General features: G+C 38.4%; 1 protein-coding gene across 1 annotated transcript; it reads right to left on the reverse strand.

Moving 5' to 3' along the window:
- Positions 1 to 1,121: 1,121 nt before the first annotated feature.
- Positions 1,122 to 15,080, reverse strand: arl8ba (ADP-ribosylation factor-like 8Ba). Its single transcript, XM_036571336.1, has 7 exons — positions 14,845 to 15,080; positions 8,533 to 8,613; positions 8,331 to 8,404; positions 5,436 to 5,529; positions 5,138 to 5,205; positions 2,358 to 2,428; positions 1,122 to 2,216 (listed from the first exon to the last, which is right to left on the reverse strand). The coding sequence occupies exons 1-7, from the start codon at positions 14,965 to 14,967 to the stop codon at positions 2,167 to 2,169; spliced, it is 561 nt and encodes a 186-aa protein (XP_036427229.1). The 5' UTR covers positions 14,968 to 15,080; the 3' UTR covers positions 1,122 to 2,166.
- Between the last annotated feature and the right edge of the window lie 1,321 nt (positions 15,081 to 16,401).

Consider the following 16,401-nt stretch of genomic DNA (forward strand, 5'->3'; position numbering starts at 1 on the left):
AGTCTGGTTCCATTGATTTACATTATATATATATATATATATATATATATATATATATATATATATATATATACACACACACACACACACATTCTCTGGTTTTACAAAAGGCTTGAGTGTCTCCAGATATATTACAAAGGGTTAAGCAGCAAAACGCCCCTTTGTTGTGGAGATCTGATGGGGCCTTAGCCTCCTCACTTGGAATCCAGTCCCCTCTAGATTCCTAACTTCTCAAAAAAAGTCTTCCAATGCCAATGAAAATGTTACAGAATGTAATTAGCCTCTTATGATACAGGATGGAGCTGAAGACACTTCTTGCAACCTTTCTCCACCTTAAACAAATAAAAGAGATGTTTTTTCCTCTGGTCATGGTATCTATAATGAAGTTGGCTAGTTGGTGGTTGTGAGCCTGTCTCTGGGACATAATGCTTCCTAGCTGGCCAAGCTGAAACCAGGCCCCCCTTAAAATGGGATTCTGGCTAAGCCACTGATGCAGTAAATCTAATCACACATTCATTAAGGAGAGAGTACTTCATGCACATGCACAGCACTGTGTGCTATATGAGCTTACATAAAAAACAAAAAACATAACACCTCCCTACTCCCCATGCCAATGGTTTTGAAACCAGTCAGGGATCCCCAGATGAGCTACATTTTGCTTCAATGCCCTTGTGTTGCGTTGCACTAAAGACCATAAGATAATGGCTTATACACCTAAGTAGTGTAATGTATGGCTGATAATGAGCATTTGGGATTCAGGCATAATGCTCTACATCAGGGGTGTCCAATCTTATCCACAAAGGGCTGCAGGGTTTCACTCCAACAAAGCAGGAAATCACCTGATAAAATGTTTGAAGACTAAGACCAACTGTTTAAACAAGTAGAATCAGGTGTGCTTCAGCTTGTTTGGAGTGAAAACCTGCAGCCACACTGGCCTTTTGTGGATAAGATTGGACACCCCGGTCTACTACTTACTTAATGAAATGGGGGCTTCTTAGTCCTTGCTTACTTCACACAAATACAAGTATTGGAACTTTAGAACAATTTCAATACACCTAGATTCAGTTCCTGTTCATTTATTTCTTGTTCTGAGAAAAAAAAACACCACCACAAGCAGAAGCTTCCTTTTAGACATCAACAATTATTTATTGGTTTATATTTACAAAAGTGCATTGATAATAGTGGGGTTTCAAATATTTTTGCCTCTTCGCAGAGGTCAAAGCAAAGATTGTGTTGATAATGACAACAGTACAATAACCTACCTTAAAAGCATGCCTATTTTATTTCGTTAATTTCTTAATAGGTCGTCTTTTTTTTCCGTCAAATTCCAGGCAGGCACACCCGGCATACTGTTTAGCTTGGGAGAGAGAGAGATACACGGCACAAGGCACTTTTAACTTCGCCCACTCTCTCGACCAGCCTACCAACAGCATCCAAAGACATTGTTGAGTTAAAGGAAAACAACTACACCTAGACCTTCCATACATTCACTTAAATATAGTTCTGCTCACCTTTGTAAAAATCTTACTTGATCAACATTTGTACATACCTGTCAAGCTATCTGCTGGCTTATTTACTCGTTCCTTTCAGTTAAATATTACATATGTTTTTCTCAGGAGGAAACATTTTGGCCAAAGACGAGAAAGAGAGAAGCAAAAGAAAGCAACAGTCATACATAATTACACTCGCACATGAGCCAAGACCTGGCATACTAGGAGGGGGGAAGGCAGAACTTCATCGAGTCTTTATTTTCCCCCGGGTTTCGTTTCGCAAATAAGATTGTTTTGGGGAGGAGAAGGAGGAGCGGGAGGGGACCCTCAAGAAGGCTGAACAGGTCTTGGTGTTTCTGACTGACTGTTACACCCCATCACAGAGGAGAGACCATTTAGCTTCTTGGTTTAGCAGGCGGTACTTCTGCTGCTCTGCTGAAGATGCAGTGTCGAAGGTTGAGGCGCTGGTTCTGCAGGCTAACATCTTGTAGCGACAGGCTTGAAAGATGGACTGGTAGTTAGGATGGGTGCGAAGGGGCCACTTGTGAAGAACTGGGGGGAGGGTAGTGTGATGGAACAGCAGGATGGACAACTGTACAGTTTTCACCGAGTGAGCAGGATGGGGTGCGAGTAACATGGCAGCAGACAAAGCTGGGACACACAGGAAGCCACGGTTTCAGCTCCTCCGCGTTTTCGAGTGCTGGATGAGCCACTGCAGCGTGATGTCTGGGAGGAGCGAGAGGGAGAACAGCGCTGAATGGATCGTTCGCAGTCAGGACCGCACAATCAACCTCACAACCTCAGGGAAATTTTGCTTTATGCCAAGAAATGTTGGCCTAGATCTTAACCACAATCATAACGGCTTACCAATGTTGTCTTTCTCTTTGCAGGAAATGGAGTAGCAGCAGATCTCTCTGTCCTGAATAGCAGCCAAGTTCCTGACAAAAAGAGAGATTTTATCACACCGGTTACGACGTCAGCTCATAACCATATTTGTGTGTCAAGTGAGCAAAAACTGAACTACAGCTGTATGAAGTCAAACGAATGCTCTATATAGAGCAGGAAATGCAACGTGTTTGTGCGTGGTTACTCAGGTCTGAATGATATGAAAATGCTGACGTCGATACCGAGACTTTTAAGGGACTAAAAATTCTGATAACTGATAATATCAGCACCTGTCTAGGGTGTTTTCTGCTTTCCACCCACTGAGCGCTGGGAAAGGCTCCAGCACCCCACCGCAACCCAGGAGAATAAGCGGATGATGAGCGAGAGCGTGAGATAATATCAGCAGATAATTTTATACTATTACTTTAGGTTCCAGTGCTTTACTGAGCGATATATATTATCAGTTCTCTATGGTCACATTTAATAAGCTCAAATTAAGAGTCTGTTTTGTAAGGGTGGTGAGCTTTTGAGCTTTTATCTCATTTGTTTTAGTTCAAAAAGTTTGGGGGTTAGGATTAGGGGGGGTTAACATGTTATTGCCAAGCTAAAGGTTAGTTCTGGATACATTTTCCATGTTCCTGTTAGACTAGCCATAATGGTGTTTTGTGTTCAGATTCACCAGTTCATAGTTTACTTCTGATATACAGATAAACAGGGGCTGACTAATTGGTTTCACAAGAGTGACTAGTGTCTAAAATGTTCCGTTATCATCAGGAGATGGAATCCCAACTGCTACCAAAAAGTAGGTAATTATCGGCACATTTACAACAATATTTCCGCAGATACCAGTAATACCACGGGTCGTTGATAGTGGCTGATATTACCGGCTAATATTGCAACACTGCTCTGGATTTAAATGTCACTCCCATTTCCCAGTCGTTAGTCTCACGTACATGTAAGACAAAAGGTCCTGATTCACAAAAGTAAAATATTTCAGCTGTCCAAAGAAAAGCATCTCCAAAACAGTAACTTTACAGAAGGCAAAAGATGTTCTTAACTTTTAATGTAAAGGGATTTTATTTAAATTGATTTTGGATTATTTCTATTGGTTCATTCATCATTAAATTTACAGGCAATGTGACAGGACAGCTGCCAAGTTCCAGTGGTGTAGAAAAAAAAATAAATGAAAATAGAGATACACACTCTGACATGCAGAGTTGCATTGTTTTATTTATATAAAAAACACACACACAGTATGCAAAAGTTTGGGCACCCCTGGTCTGATTACGTTTTTTTAATTTGAAAAATGACATTTTCTACAGAGAACAAATTTCTACACATTTTAATCCACAATTACAATATATTTGCTGAATTTAACGTATTGGAAAAAAATAAACATAAAATGTACCCTGTGCAAAAGTTATGACATTTTATATTTTATGTTTTTTTTTTCTAATTTCCAACTCTTTCTGTGCACTTAAATGTGCCAAATTTGCTCTATTTTACATGTTAATTTATTGGCACTTAGAAACTCAACATGTAATTTGACTGGGGGTGTTCAAACTTTTGCATGTGTGTGCATCCAAAAAAAAGTCACTTTCTCAGTGGCCTGTAGATGGCAGTAATTCCTTTGTGTGAGACACTTAATTTGAGCCAAAGATAGAGACAAGCACTCAAGTGAGACAAGAAGTGAGGAGTCATCGCAAAAAAAGGCTTCGTACTCTGACTCATTGTCCTCACTATCATTATAACAATCATAAAGGATTCCCTCTCTGCAAAGGGGCTTCAGTGGAACCTCAAACAGCTGATAAACATGGTGACTCAGCAAAGCAAAGACCAACAAAAACTGACTTTTAAAAATCTCTTATAAACCTGTCACTGGCTGTGTTTACATGCAGATTTTTGCCCATCTGATTAAATACATTCTGATTATAGTTTAAGACTGAGGTGTTTATCTGTTCACTCCACTCAGCAATCTGATGGAAAAACTCAGTTTACATGCTCACTACAAGTAATCCGATCCAAAATGATGCGCATGCTTAGAGAACCGCTTAGTGTAGACGTTACCATGAAAGCGAACATCACGCGAGTCCAGTCAGAGTGAGACGATTTGTGTTTTTAATTACTTTAAAATGATGTCAGACATGCTTCACATGTACTTATTAAAGAAGGCCGAGAGGAAGACGTCGTGTTCTGAGACACGTAAGCTGGATGTCCGTCCCACCGCCGTCTTTTAAAGCTCAGAGCATAAACTTCGTCTCCTCTGCAGACCAGTTTCTTTCACTACTAAACTTTCACTATGACGTGACGAACATGATCAGAACGGACTTAAACTTTCAGATTGAGAATGTAATCAGATACAGGCGTTTACATGGTTATTATTCTTCTATTTAACGGATTATTTACAAGGATACCCACCTTGTTCAATTGGACAGAAGCTGTATTCCGAATGGCCTCAATCGGACTAGACTATTCCGACTGAGGTGTATACATGGACGTACTCTATTCCGATTGAGCTATTAGACGGATTATTAACGGATTATTAGGCTGCACGTAAACGTGGTTAATAAATGTGATTGCAGCACAAACTCACCTACATTTTATGTTTGCTTTCCAACAATCTCCACATAGGCAAATATAAATAAACTGTGAGAACTCGTGAAATAGATCTCACAACTCTCATTTTCTTTTGACACATTTTACATATGCAATCAATGTTAGATCCAGATCTGTGTAGAAACAGACACAGCTGTGTTACTTACATTTTTTCAATAAGCTGTTTCTCATCCAGTGCGTTGGGTAGATCCCTCTTGTTTCCAAGTACCAATACCTGAAATACAGCATTAAATTTAATAGCCTAGCAGAAAACAGGATATTACTAATAGCCAGTCTCCTGGACAAGCACAAAGCCTTGGCTTGGTCCAAACTGAAATGTGAACAATAATTCACCCCCCGAAAAGCCTCTCAGTGTAGGACTCAGTGTAATCTGGGTCTGAGAAAGCGTTTCCAGATGTTTTAGTTGTGAAGCTGTGATGTGCTGAGAATGAAGTGAGGACTTACAGGAATTCCTTGTAACTGTGGTTTGTCTAACAGGTTGTGCAGCTCGTTTCTGGAGGCTTCTACTTTGTCTCGGTCCGCTGCGTCCACCATGTACCTTTGGTGAGAGAGTAGGACATTGAGGCACACGGGTATGCAATGTATTATTTCTGCAGTGGAATCTTAGCTCTAAATAATTCTGCTTTTTCTTTAACACATTATGACCCACCAGCACGTGTCATATGCCTCAACAGGAAGTAACCAGCATTTCCACAGAGATATTTTTCGCCCAACACCTTCTACCATTTAACTCCAAATCTAGTGCCTCTACCCATAAGTGTCAGTCACATGACTTTTGCCACGTTGATGACCTAGTTGAGAGCAGATAACAGGAAGCAGTCACCTCAGATAAAAGAAATAAACCAGTATTTAAAAAAAAAAAATAAATTCTCAGCGGATGTTCACCTTTCGATTCCCACCCAGATAAAACTTAAGGGTGTAAAGATTACTAAACGTACTGAAAAAGTTGATTTGAAAGTGTTTCGAAATCTAAAACCATCACTGATACGCCTCTGTGCCTCTTCCATGGAAGCCGCTGTCACCGAGGCATCTGGGTGCATCCTATCGAAGCTAAGTAGGCAAGGAGGGAGAGGGGCTTATATCATGCATGGAACCTTGCTCAACTTACCAGGCATTTTACAAGGCAATGATAAATTCTAGGGGTCGTAATTCTTGGGATTTCTTTGAAGGGTGGCTTTTAGCTTTTAGAAAGGTTCTATTAGAGAACTTTTATTTATATCTGCCAAACCAACTTGTGTAGTAATAATTACGAGCTCTGTAGAATCTTTTTTGCTGTTTTTAATACACAAATAATAAAAAAAAACTACTCAAATCTTGACCTTAGAATTAAAACTCATGCCAAAAGTTAAAATATGTGCATCAATATGCCCCAAATGTGTGTGCATCCAAACATTAACATATTAACACCAACATAAAAGGTACAAATTAACACAAGGCACAAATTCAGATTAGGGATGTTAATGATTGAGTGTTAACTATCAAACACATAAATGTTCGACCAGTGAAATTAAAAACTTAATTTCATCTGTGAAAAACAACTGATATTTGAATTTGTTTTTTCAATTCAATTTGACTACCATTTTTGAAATTGTACACGCAAGAGGGCGCAAGAGCTTCTGCTTAACGCAACTCACGACTCCAACTCTCAAATCCTGCCGCTGGAGCTACCGACTTTATGCTGATTGCTGTTTAAACTATGCATATTGACTCCAAGCCCGTCCCATACAGGCCATATACGATGTACCACCTTAAGACTCCACTGTGCCGAATGAAATCGAATTTTGTTTATTGTCAAACCCCTATACTATACTGTTGCAACCAAGAGCTGGACCATGCTGGCCTGTTTTATTTAGCAGACATACAGCCAAGCGGATGGTAAGCGTTTAGAGACCGGCAAATCACACAGAGAGAGAAATTAAGGCTTAGAGTTGAAGCATTCACTGCAAAAGTACAACATGTAAAGTTTGTTATATGTTACTTGAATTACTTAGAAGTATCCATGTTGATGCAAGATATGGCACAGGGACTGTTAAACCCAGCCTAGGAAAGTGAGCGCTCAGTGCTTTTAGCTTGGCACTAATTGTACAATAAAACTCCCAATGATAGCCTAACAGAAATTAGCATTATGGTAGTGGAGCTAATCAATAGCAAAGGCTTCTAATAAAGTGATGTCTTTTTCTTCAAACACTGTAAGTTAAACAAAAATGAAAGTTTTACATTAACTGCTGTAATGCAATGCACTTCTGGTGCTTGTTTATGGTTAATAAAACACCTCTGAAATGGCCTAAACGTCTCCTGCTTTATTAAATGCTGCTAAGTTACAGCTGCTTTAGTGCGTTATTGGCCTGAGCACCTGCTTAGCTCTTGTGTCTTTGTCCACTCAAAACAACATAAAACATTTGAATAATAATAACAACTGATTAGATGACTAATACTCAATAGCAGAAATCTTATCTTAGCCTAATGCAAGCGCTAGTGGTACAAGCAGGACTTGCTTGATTAATCCTGTTATACCTACAAAATGAAGGTCAATAAAACAGAGCTTATTTATGAAACACTCTACAGATAACGGCACAGGTGCACACACTGGCTTAAAATGAAAACAGGAAGTCCACATAGGACCGACTCCTTCTGTAGTTCTCTCTGTTCATAAAACATTACAACTACAGCTCAACACTCTTCATAATACAGTCTTATGCAAACGTCTGGGCGCCTCTGGTCAAACTGCATGTTTTTAAGTAAAAATTAGGTAATGCATCCTTTGTAGAGAACACACTGCACATTTTAATATACAATTACTAAAACATGGCACACTTACACACACACACACACACACACACACACACACACACACGTGTGCGTTTTATTATTTCCAATATGTTAAACTCAACAAATAAGTAGAAATTGTGCTTTAAAATCCGCAGAAAAATGCCAGATTTAAGTGTGTTCTCTGTAGAGGACGTGTTAACTTATTTCAGAAGATCAACAAAACATGTAATTTGACCAGAGGTGTTCAAACTGTTGCACATGACTGTGTACTACAGCCTGAGAATCCTTAATAATAATCCATATAGACTTAATGTATATTTAAATAATACAGTACATAAATAATGATGATACAACTGATGATTTCGCTGGCTACTTAAACCAGTTGCTAGTGTAAGTCATCAATATGGTGGGTGGCTTCATATGACTTCACATAAAACTGACGGTTAATCATTTTCTTCTCTTTACATAAACAGTAATAATAATAATAATAAATATTTTTCCCTGCTAAACTCGATAACGCATTTCACACAGTATACACACAGGCATTAAGGTAGAACATCTGATACTCACACTATTGCATTGACCCCTCGGCAGTACCGTTCCCACATGCTCCTAAACCTGGGCTGCCCGCCTATATCCCAGATCTGCACAGCAGAAATAATACCTCAGATTAGACCACACATTCGGTTTCATCACTCGTTAGTTCTCATTTACTCATCACAATTATAAAACTAGAGAGATCTGCCCCAGGATGCGGCGTCAGGAACCAGACCTTAATCGTGACATTGCCTTTCGTGACCTTCCTCATGTTGAATCCAACTGTTGGAATCATGTCTTCGCTGAATTGGCCCGACTGAAAAACAAACAGATAAAAATAATAAACCACCAAGGCTGGGAAAATATATATTTAAAGGAGAATTACACCAATTTCACAGCATAACTATTTCAGAGAAGCTTATATAGCCAGAATTGTTCACAGTGGTAGTGATAGGAACCAGACATCTGGAAAGTTTAATGGATATAGATTGACTTACATTAAAAGTGAAGTCTCGTAAAGTTACCATTTTGGAGATACAAGGTTTTCTTCCAACAACAGCGAGAGATTATAAATTTAATATATATATATATACACACACACATACATACATACATACATACATACAAATTTTATATATATATATATATATATAAATAATTTGTATGTATGTATATATATATATATATATCTGGCTATATATATAAAAATGAATATATATATATATATATATATATATATATATATATATATATATATATATATATATATATATATATATATATATGTGTGTGTGTGTATATATGTGCGTGTGTGAAATAGACAAAAATCAACAAATCTTATTTTTTTCAGACTTACTTCTATTTTACCGTGAACAAGATTACATATACAATACTCAGAAGACTCGTGTAGGTTCACTGGTCATTTTGCATAGTAAATAAAATGGCTATATTTGTGTTGTACACATTGTGGCCCTTGGTTCCCATCACCATGACTGTGAAGAAATCCCAGTCAGTGTCTTTTCATAGGACCCATTTCATATTTTCATATTCATATTTCAAGGACCCATTTCATATTAAACCATTCTGATTGATACAGTTTACATCACCATGACTAAATTATACATAATTATGTAGAAATTCTGAATTCCCCTTAAAAATATAACGTATAATATTCTGTTCCAAATAAAACGGTTAGCACATTTTTTCAATATGACCATGCTTATCTGAAAGGCCAGGATATGCCCAAGTGAAGGTTATGACTCATAACCAAGTCTAGAAAACATTTATGTCTTAAGTATACTTTTATCTATCGCATTAGTAATTTACCTCTTAATTTATGACTGAACCTGGACTCACTCAGCTTCTGAGGGGTTAATCTAGCCTCTGCCGAGGCAAGGTATGCATGGTATGCACAAAGTCTTGAACTTCAGAGAAATCTGACTTTCTGATCAACAGAGTTTTTTTTCAAAGGGCGGGATCTTTCTGCAAACTGCTGAAAACCAGTAAGGATGTGGTTTTAATTAGCACAGAGGCTTTAGAACTACTGGATTTATTTTTTTAACTGGGTGACAATAATCCATCACTAACACTTGTGTTTCTGCTTCAACTTTCAGTAAAAAAGGATCTTACTCCACATGGACTGTAACAGTGCCTTTAATAAAGACCTACTCTGTGGACTGAAAATGAAGACTTTGATCCTCCTTTCATTACTAGGCTACAAATGAAAATACATTTCATTTTGCCGTTCGGTTTAAATTCTACATTACAGTGCAGACCTGTGTCTAAGTAAAACATGTGACTAACTTTGAAAACCTTATATGAGATCAGCAATACGTCAAATGTAGAAGGTCTCATTCTTTTGCCTCTACAGACTGACCACTAAGGTGCGTGTGCAACGTACCACATGAGCAAAGACATCATCTGACCACGAGGGCCTAAGTGGAAGTGAGTGAATGAGTCTTATGACTAACAGAGCCCGCCCCCGCCTCCTCTCGACGTAAACAGACACTAACATACACCCACAGGCCTACGGCAAATAGAAACTTCACTACTGCACTTGGCTCAGTGATGCTCTTAGAAAAAAAAATCATCCTGTTGCTAAGCTATTACTATACGAGAACCAAGTGAGCTGAGGCTAATCTTTGATACAGTCCTATGCAAAAGTTTGAAAACTGTTTTGTTGATTTTTTTATGTGAAAATAAACTTGCATATCCTCTACAAGGAACATGGTTAAATATTGCATTTTTCAGCAAAATTTAGTACACAATTTTTTTTTCTGGGCTTAACAGATTGGAAAAAAATAAAACATAAAATATGAAAATTTGACATAAATTTTGCCCAGACTGCCTTTTTTGCTCTTCCCCAATGTGTTACATTCAGCAAATACAGTAACAGTAATTTGTGTGTTCAAATGTACTGAAGTGTGTTCTCTGATGAACAGAGGTTTCCAACCTTGTTCTAACACTCACCCACACAGCTGAACGCAAAAGCTTCCGCAGCGCACAAGATTTTACTGACCAGATAACAAAGTGCAAACAAGCATAATACACTAATCAATGCTGCCTGTCAATTTTGCTTGATTTTAGAATATAAGACAACACATTAGAAAGTGACTGAACATTTTCTAAGTGACTTAATGAGTCGGCTGATGTAATTTGGCAGCTAGCAGGTGCCAGTTAACATGTTGAGGCCTGGCTCAGTTCAGTAGGTTTAGATGCATATCTGTTTAGCCTCCAATTAATGGCGTAATTTGTTTGGCTCAGCACAGAGCTACAGTCACTCGTTTTCTGTTCTCGGACATGTGAAGCCTACAGGCCTTCAAACACTGAACACAAATTATTTGTGCAGTATTTTCAGACGACAGTAAATTAATTCGATCACATGTATGACTGATAATATCATGCACATCAAACGTAATTTTTCAGACGTCAAAAATGAGGCATTATTTTATTTGCGTTTGATATTTCTGAACTTTTACCGATAACTGGATTCGTTTACCTTCTGCTTTCTCTCGAATGGTGTTAGCATCTACAAAAGCAGCTAAAACGGGGCCCAAACTGAGTCACAAACATCTGAGCTGTATCAAAAATCTCTTCATAGCTCCTGCTCCTGAATAAGGGGCTGAAACTCTCCGTGCTCCTTTCACTTTTCCAGAATGGAAAGAAGCCCACTCAATGTCAGTTTGTCTGTTTTGTGAGGAGGAAAGGAGATCTTAGTCACCTGTAGACATTCTGCCTGTTTGTTTGTTTTGATTCTGTTTTTGTATTTTTCTGTTTCAGTTTATAATTGGTTTTCTTATTTTTCTCAGTCTGAAAAACGGTGGCTGTTTCGCATGAAGACCTCGGGAAACGTCTTACGTTGACTTGCACTGAAAATGTAAACATTGCAAGAATTTAGCCAGACTAGTAAATGAGGTTGACCTAAATATGAGGGTGTATTTCTGCAAACAATTAGTCATATTTAAAATAACATCTGGTCAAATGTCTACATACAGTAAAAAATACTGTAAAAAAAACACATGTGGGCCACAGGTTGAACACCACTGCTATAGAGGATGTGTTAACTTATATACTATACACTTAACTTAGATATACTTTGACTTGGGAGCCCAACCTTTTGCACATGACTGTATATCAGCACGAATTCTGGCTGAGTTCAAAATTTCTTCTGAACTTTCACCTTTTTATTATATTTACACAGCATTTCCTTGTTCAAACACTGCCATAGCAGGGATACACATACAGGACATTACGAGGAAATTAAATCTATGAGGACGTTCAGCTCTGATCAGACTTTACTAGAGACAAGCAGTGGTCTCACAGTGATTCTTCACTTGTTCCAGATTTCATTGTGGTAAGTTTCACAAATACTAAGTAACACATCCTGTTGCAAAAGAGGAAGCAGGCAGGGGGCCAAATGGCTTGTGCAAGGCCATACCTGAGGGCTCCTCTCAGAGCACATATCACATGTTTCTACATATGACAGAACGGAGCAAATCTATTGTCGTTCTCATCTTATTAAGTATCTGACTGCAGCTAATTACAGCCTGCAAGCAACGTACATTACATGCACTTGGGCAGCAACGTTGCACAACTGTTTGCTTTCTTTTTTCTTTTTTGTTTTTTAACAACACTGCTCCAATGTGCAAATTCTAGCACATTGACTGAATGGTATATATTGACTGAATGGTAGAATGTTTAACAAGTAGTGGACAGAGAGTACTGTACCACATATAAAGGGGAATTCCACTGATCTTCCAAAATTCCTGTATAACTCAATGAGTGAGAAAGTCAGTCAGAGTGGTCTGATGTAAAATGTGCTCTGTGAAGTAACCTACTGACTTTCTTTACAGTGGCAGGAACAGAAACCAAGAGTCACAATGCCTGCAATGCAAATACATTTACTATCCAAAACAACTAGTGAAGCTACACATTAGCAATGCTGATAATGGTAAAAATGTGGTAAATCTCAAAAATTAAGTTTTTTTTGGTGAATAGTTTGTATTATAGTGCCCTGCATGTACCTCTCTGCCATGAATGTATTTTAAAAACGCATTTTAGGCCAACATATTGTTGCAAAGCTATCGTAAAACAACATCTCGGGCAGCGTATTTGAATCCATTCAATGTAATAATTTTATGAGAGATAGTTTATAGAGGCATTGAATGCTTTGGATGTCTGGTTCCTATCACCACTACTGCAAACAGTTCTGACTCCAAGTTTCTCTAGGACAGAGGATTTCATATCAAACTACTCTGAATGACTTTATTTATATGTGAAGGACTGAATTATGCAGAACTTTGGCAGAAAATCATAGTACATGGCAACACAAACCAATACAGAATCTTTACCATGGATGCCTTCAGAATTAAGTTAGGATAGGTTTGTTAGTGTTTTGTGGCAAACATAATACCCAATATGAGAAACCTGGAGGAATTCCACCAAATTTTTAACTTTTTTGTGTAATTCCATAGTTGTGATGTAAACAAAGTCATTTAGAGTGGTTGTATGTGAAATGGTTCATTGTAGAGAAACTTACAGACTCAGATTTCTTTACAGTGGTGGTGATAGGAACCAGGGGTCACAGTCTCTACAACACATATACAGCCAATTTATTTACTAACCAGAACCACCACTGAACCTACAAAAGCCTTCCGAGTTTTTAAATTGTAATGTTGATGATGGTAAAGTAGCGGAAAAATGGATTTTCTTTGGGGACTATTTTGCCTTACAACACCCTGCACGTATCCCTCCACCATGAATGGATTAAACTAAATGGAATAACAAAACGTATAACAAAACTATCATAAAACAATGTCTCAAGCATCAGGCAGCATATTCATAGCCTTTTTGTATAAAAGCTTTCTGCGAAGGAGCTTTTAGAGGTGGACGTCTGGTTCCCATCACCACCACTGAACCATTCTGACTTAGATTGAAGCACTTGACACCAAACCACTCTGAATGACTTTGTTTACATCTTAACCTTTAATTATGCAGACATCTGGAAAAATGGGTGGAGCTTCCCTTTGATTATGACTAGGATACGTGTGCTGTTCGCATTGCTAATGCCTCGCAGTACACAGTGCTAATGTTTACACCTCAGCTGGCAAACTGGTAGAGCGTGTTGATCATGTGCTTCACACATCCAGCTTCAGGTTTCACAGCAAAATGTGAGCTTCATCGGCGGAGTGATGCAAGGTCGCTGGACACTTGCAAGTTTCGAAGCTAAACGAATAGTAGGACGCTGTAACTCAGTTGCCCAAAAACAAACCACACGTCTACAGATTTCGTTCGACTTAATATCAGAGTAGCTCAGCGAGTCTGCTCGGCGTAAAAAGCAGACATTTTTCTTAGCCAGTTTAGCTAACCTAGCTAGCTTCCTAACGTTAGCCCACCCTGGTGCAGCCCAACCTGGTGCAGGTTGCGCTGTTTTGTCTGTGTGAGGGGTTTTTCTCGTCCTACAGTCCACTATAGCACATTCAACCATCACAGAATAGGTTTAAAATGTCATTGGGCGTCTGCCCTGGTATTTATAAATGATATTTTCCGCTCCAGTTATGTCCAAAGTCCAGTCAGCCAGCAGCATGACACCAAAACCAACGTTAACTGTTTTCAAAGGCTAATCAGACAGATTACAGTGTCCATCTCAGTGTCTAGATGGCTGCAAAACTACGCAGCGATTCGCTATCAATCCGAATTAACTATTTAGCTAACCTAGCTAACGGCTGAAACAGTGTAAAAAACGTTAAAGGCAAAAATGATAGCCAGCTTAGCTGCAAGGTTTAGGCCAAAGGTAGCTAACCAGCTAGCTAACGCTATCCTCCGCCAGATTAGCTGCTATCTTATCTTAAATTAGTCACTGGTGCAGTCATTCACTAACTAACCGCTAGCCTTGTGGCTAATTTAAATCACAAAGATGACTAATTGTTAGCTGCCTACGCTTTTTGGGGAAAAACGACCCCAAACAAACAAACGGCAAGCTTGGAGATGCTAACTTAGCTAGGTTAACCTAGCTGCCTTTAAGAAGAGGGCTGATGAAAACACTTACAGCTATCACATTGACAAACGTGGTTTTCCCCGAATACTGAAGTCCAACGAGGGTTAACTCCATCTCTTCCTTCCAGAAGAGCGACTTGAACCAGTCTAGGAAACGATTAATGAGCGCCAACATTTTGGGATTGGAGATTTGCAAGACTTTGGATGGCTTTCTTTTCACTGGGGTCTGTGTAGCAGCGGCTGTAGCGTAATGTTTGGGAGGAACTGCCTGTTGTCATATGACCGTGGCAGGATTACTGTGCTGTATTCATTAGGGCTCGGCTGCGCTGCGCTGCACTGCACTGCCCTCCACTCTTGGATTAGTCAGGGCTCTTTTTGAGGCTCTGAAATTATCTGATGCAGGATGCATTTGCTCTTAATTTATAGTAAATTGCCCTCGATGATCAGGAATCCGTGCCAAATTGAAAATCGATCACCAACGTTACAGGGGAAAGCATTACTCTTCCATAGTGCCATGCAGAATAGGTGCCAAAATTAAAAAACAAACCCTCTGTTACATCGTTTCCTGTAGAAGCCCGTTTCCCCACCACTGTAAAAAAATGGTGTCATAATGATGAGACATAATTATGACTTAGTATCTTATAATTATGAGATTTGGTCTCATAATTTGATCTCATACTTATACTTTTTCACAATTATGTAAAAAAAAGAGGCTCATTATTATTAAGGAGTAATTATTATGAGATATTAAATCATAATTATAAGGAAAGTTTCTCATTATTAAGAGACACTACATCATTATAAAGAGAACTAAGTCATAATTATGAGATGCTACATCATAATTATGGAAAACTTTCTTATTGTTATAACTTCCTAAATGTTTTTCTCCACGGTCGAAATGGGCTTCCATAGTTTTTCATAGACCTCTTTACTAAAAACCGAGGAATAACGATTTGCTTTTTAAAAAACGAAATGCTGAACTGATGTCAGAATTTAATACAATCCACTTTAAAATGTAACAAATGCACAACTGTATTGCTTACCACTTTAAACAGATTTTCCTCACTGAAATGCAATCTTTAAACAGATTTTCCTCACTGAGATGCAATCATAACAGCTGAAACGGTGAAATGCAGCGCACACATGACATTACTTTTCCACAAGTATGTGGAATATGTGCCAAAATGAAAAGCAAAACCTCCACTACACTGTTTTCACATCGTTTGACCTCGTCTTTGTACTTCAAATGTATTTGCCCAATTAAAATGCAACCAAAACAGTAAAATGCAGTGCACGAGATTGCATTTAAACAGCAACATGCAGAAAACGTGCCAAAACATTGTTAAAGTACTGCACAGTGGAAAGCAATACAGCATAGTCTTGCCTTTATTACGTCAAGGCAGATTGTATTCAATTCTGACATAAATTCAGCGTTTTGTTTTTAAAATGCAAATCCTCATGCACTGTTTTTCAGTAGAGGTCACGAAACATAAAAGCAGTATAACACTGGATTTGTTTTTCATTTTGGCACATATTCTGCATGTCACTATGGAAAAGTAATATCATGTGTGCATTGTATTTCACGCTTTTCCACTGTCAGATCAAGTCA

The sequence above is a fragment of the Colossoma macropomum genome, unplaced genomic scaffold (genome assembly GCF_904425465.1).
Source record: "Colossoma macropomum unplaced genomic scaffold, Colossoma_macropomum, whole genome shotgun sequence".
NCBI lineage: Eukaryota > Metazoa > Chordata > Actinopteri > Characiformes > Serrasalmidae > Colossoma > Colossoma macropomum.

What these genes read in the sequence shown, in the direction of transcription:
- arl8ba (XM_036571336.1), bottom strand. Translation starts at nt 14,967, where the DNA reads ATGTTGGCGCTCATTAATCGTTTCCTAGACTGGTTCAAGTCGCTCTTC. An exon ending in CGTTTGTCAATGTGATAGCT is followed by an intron (nt 8,614 to 14,844) that starts GTAAGTGTTTTC and finishes TTTGTTTTTCAG; the next exon opens with TCGGGCCAATTCAGCGAAGA. An exon ending in CGAGGGGTCAATGCAATAGT is followed by an intron (nt 5,530 to 8,330) that starts GTGAGTATCAGA and finishes CTCTCACCAAAG; the next exon opens with GTACATGGTGGACGCAGCGG.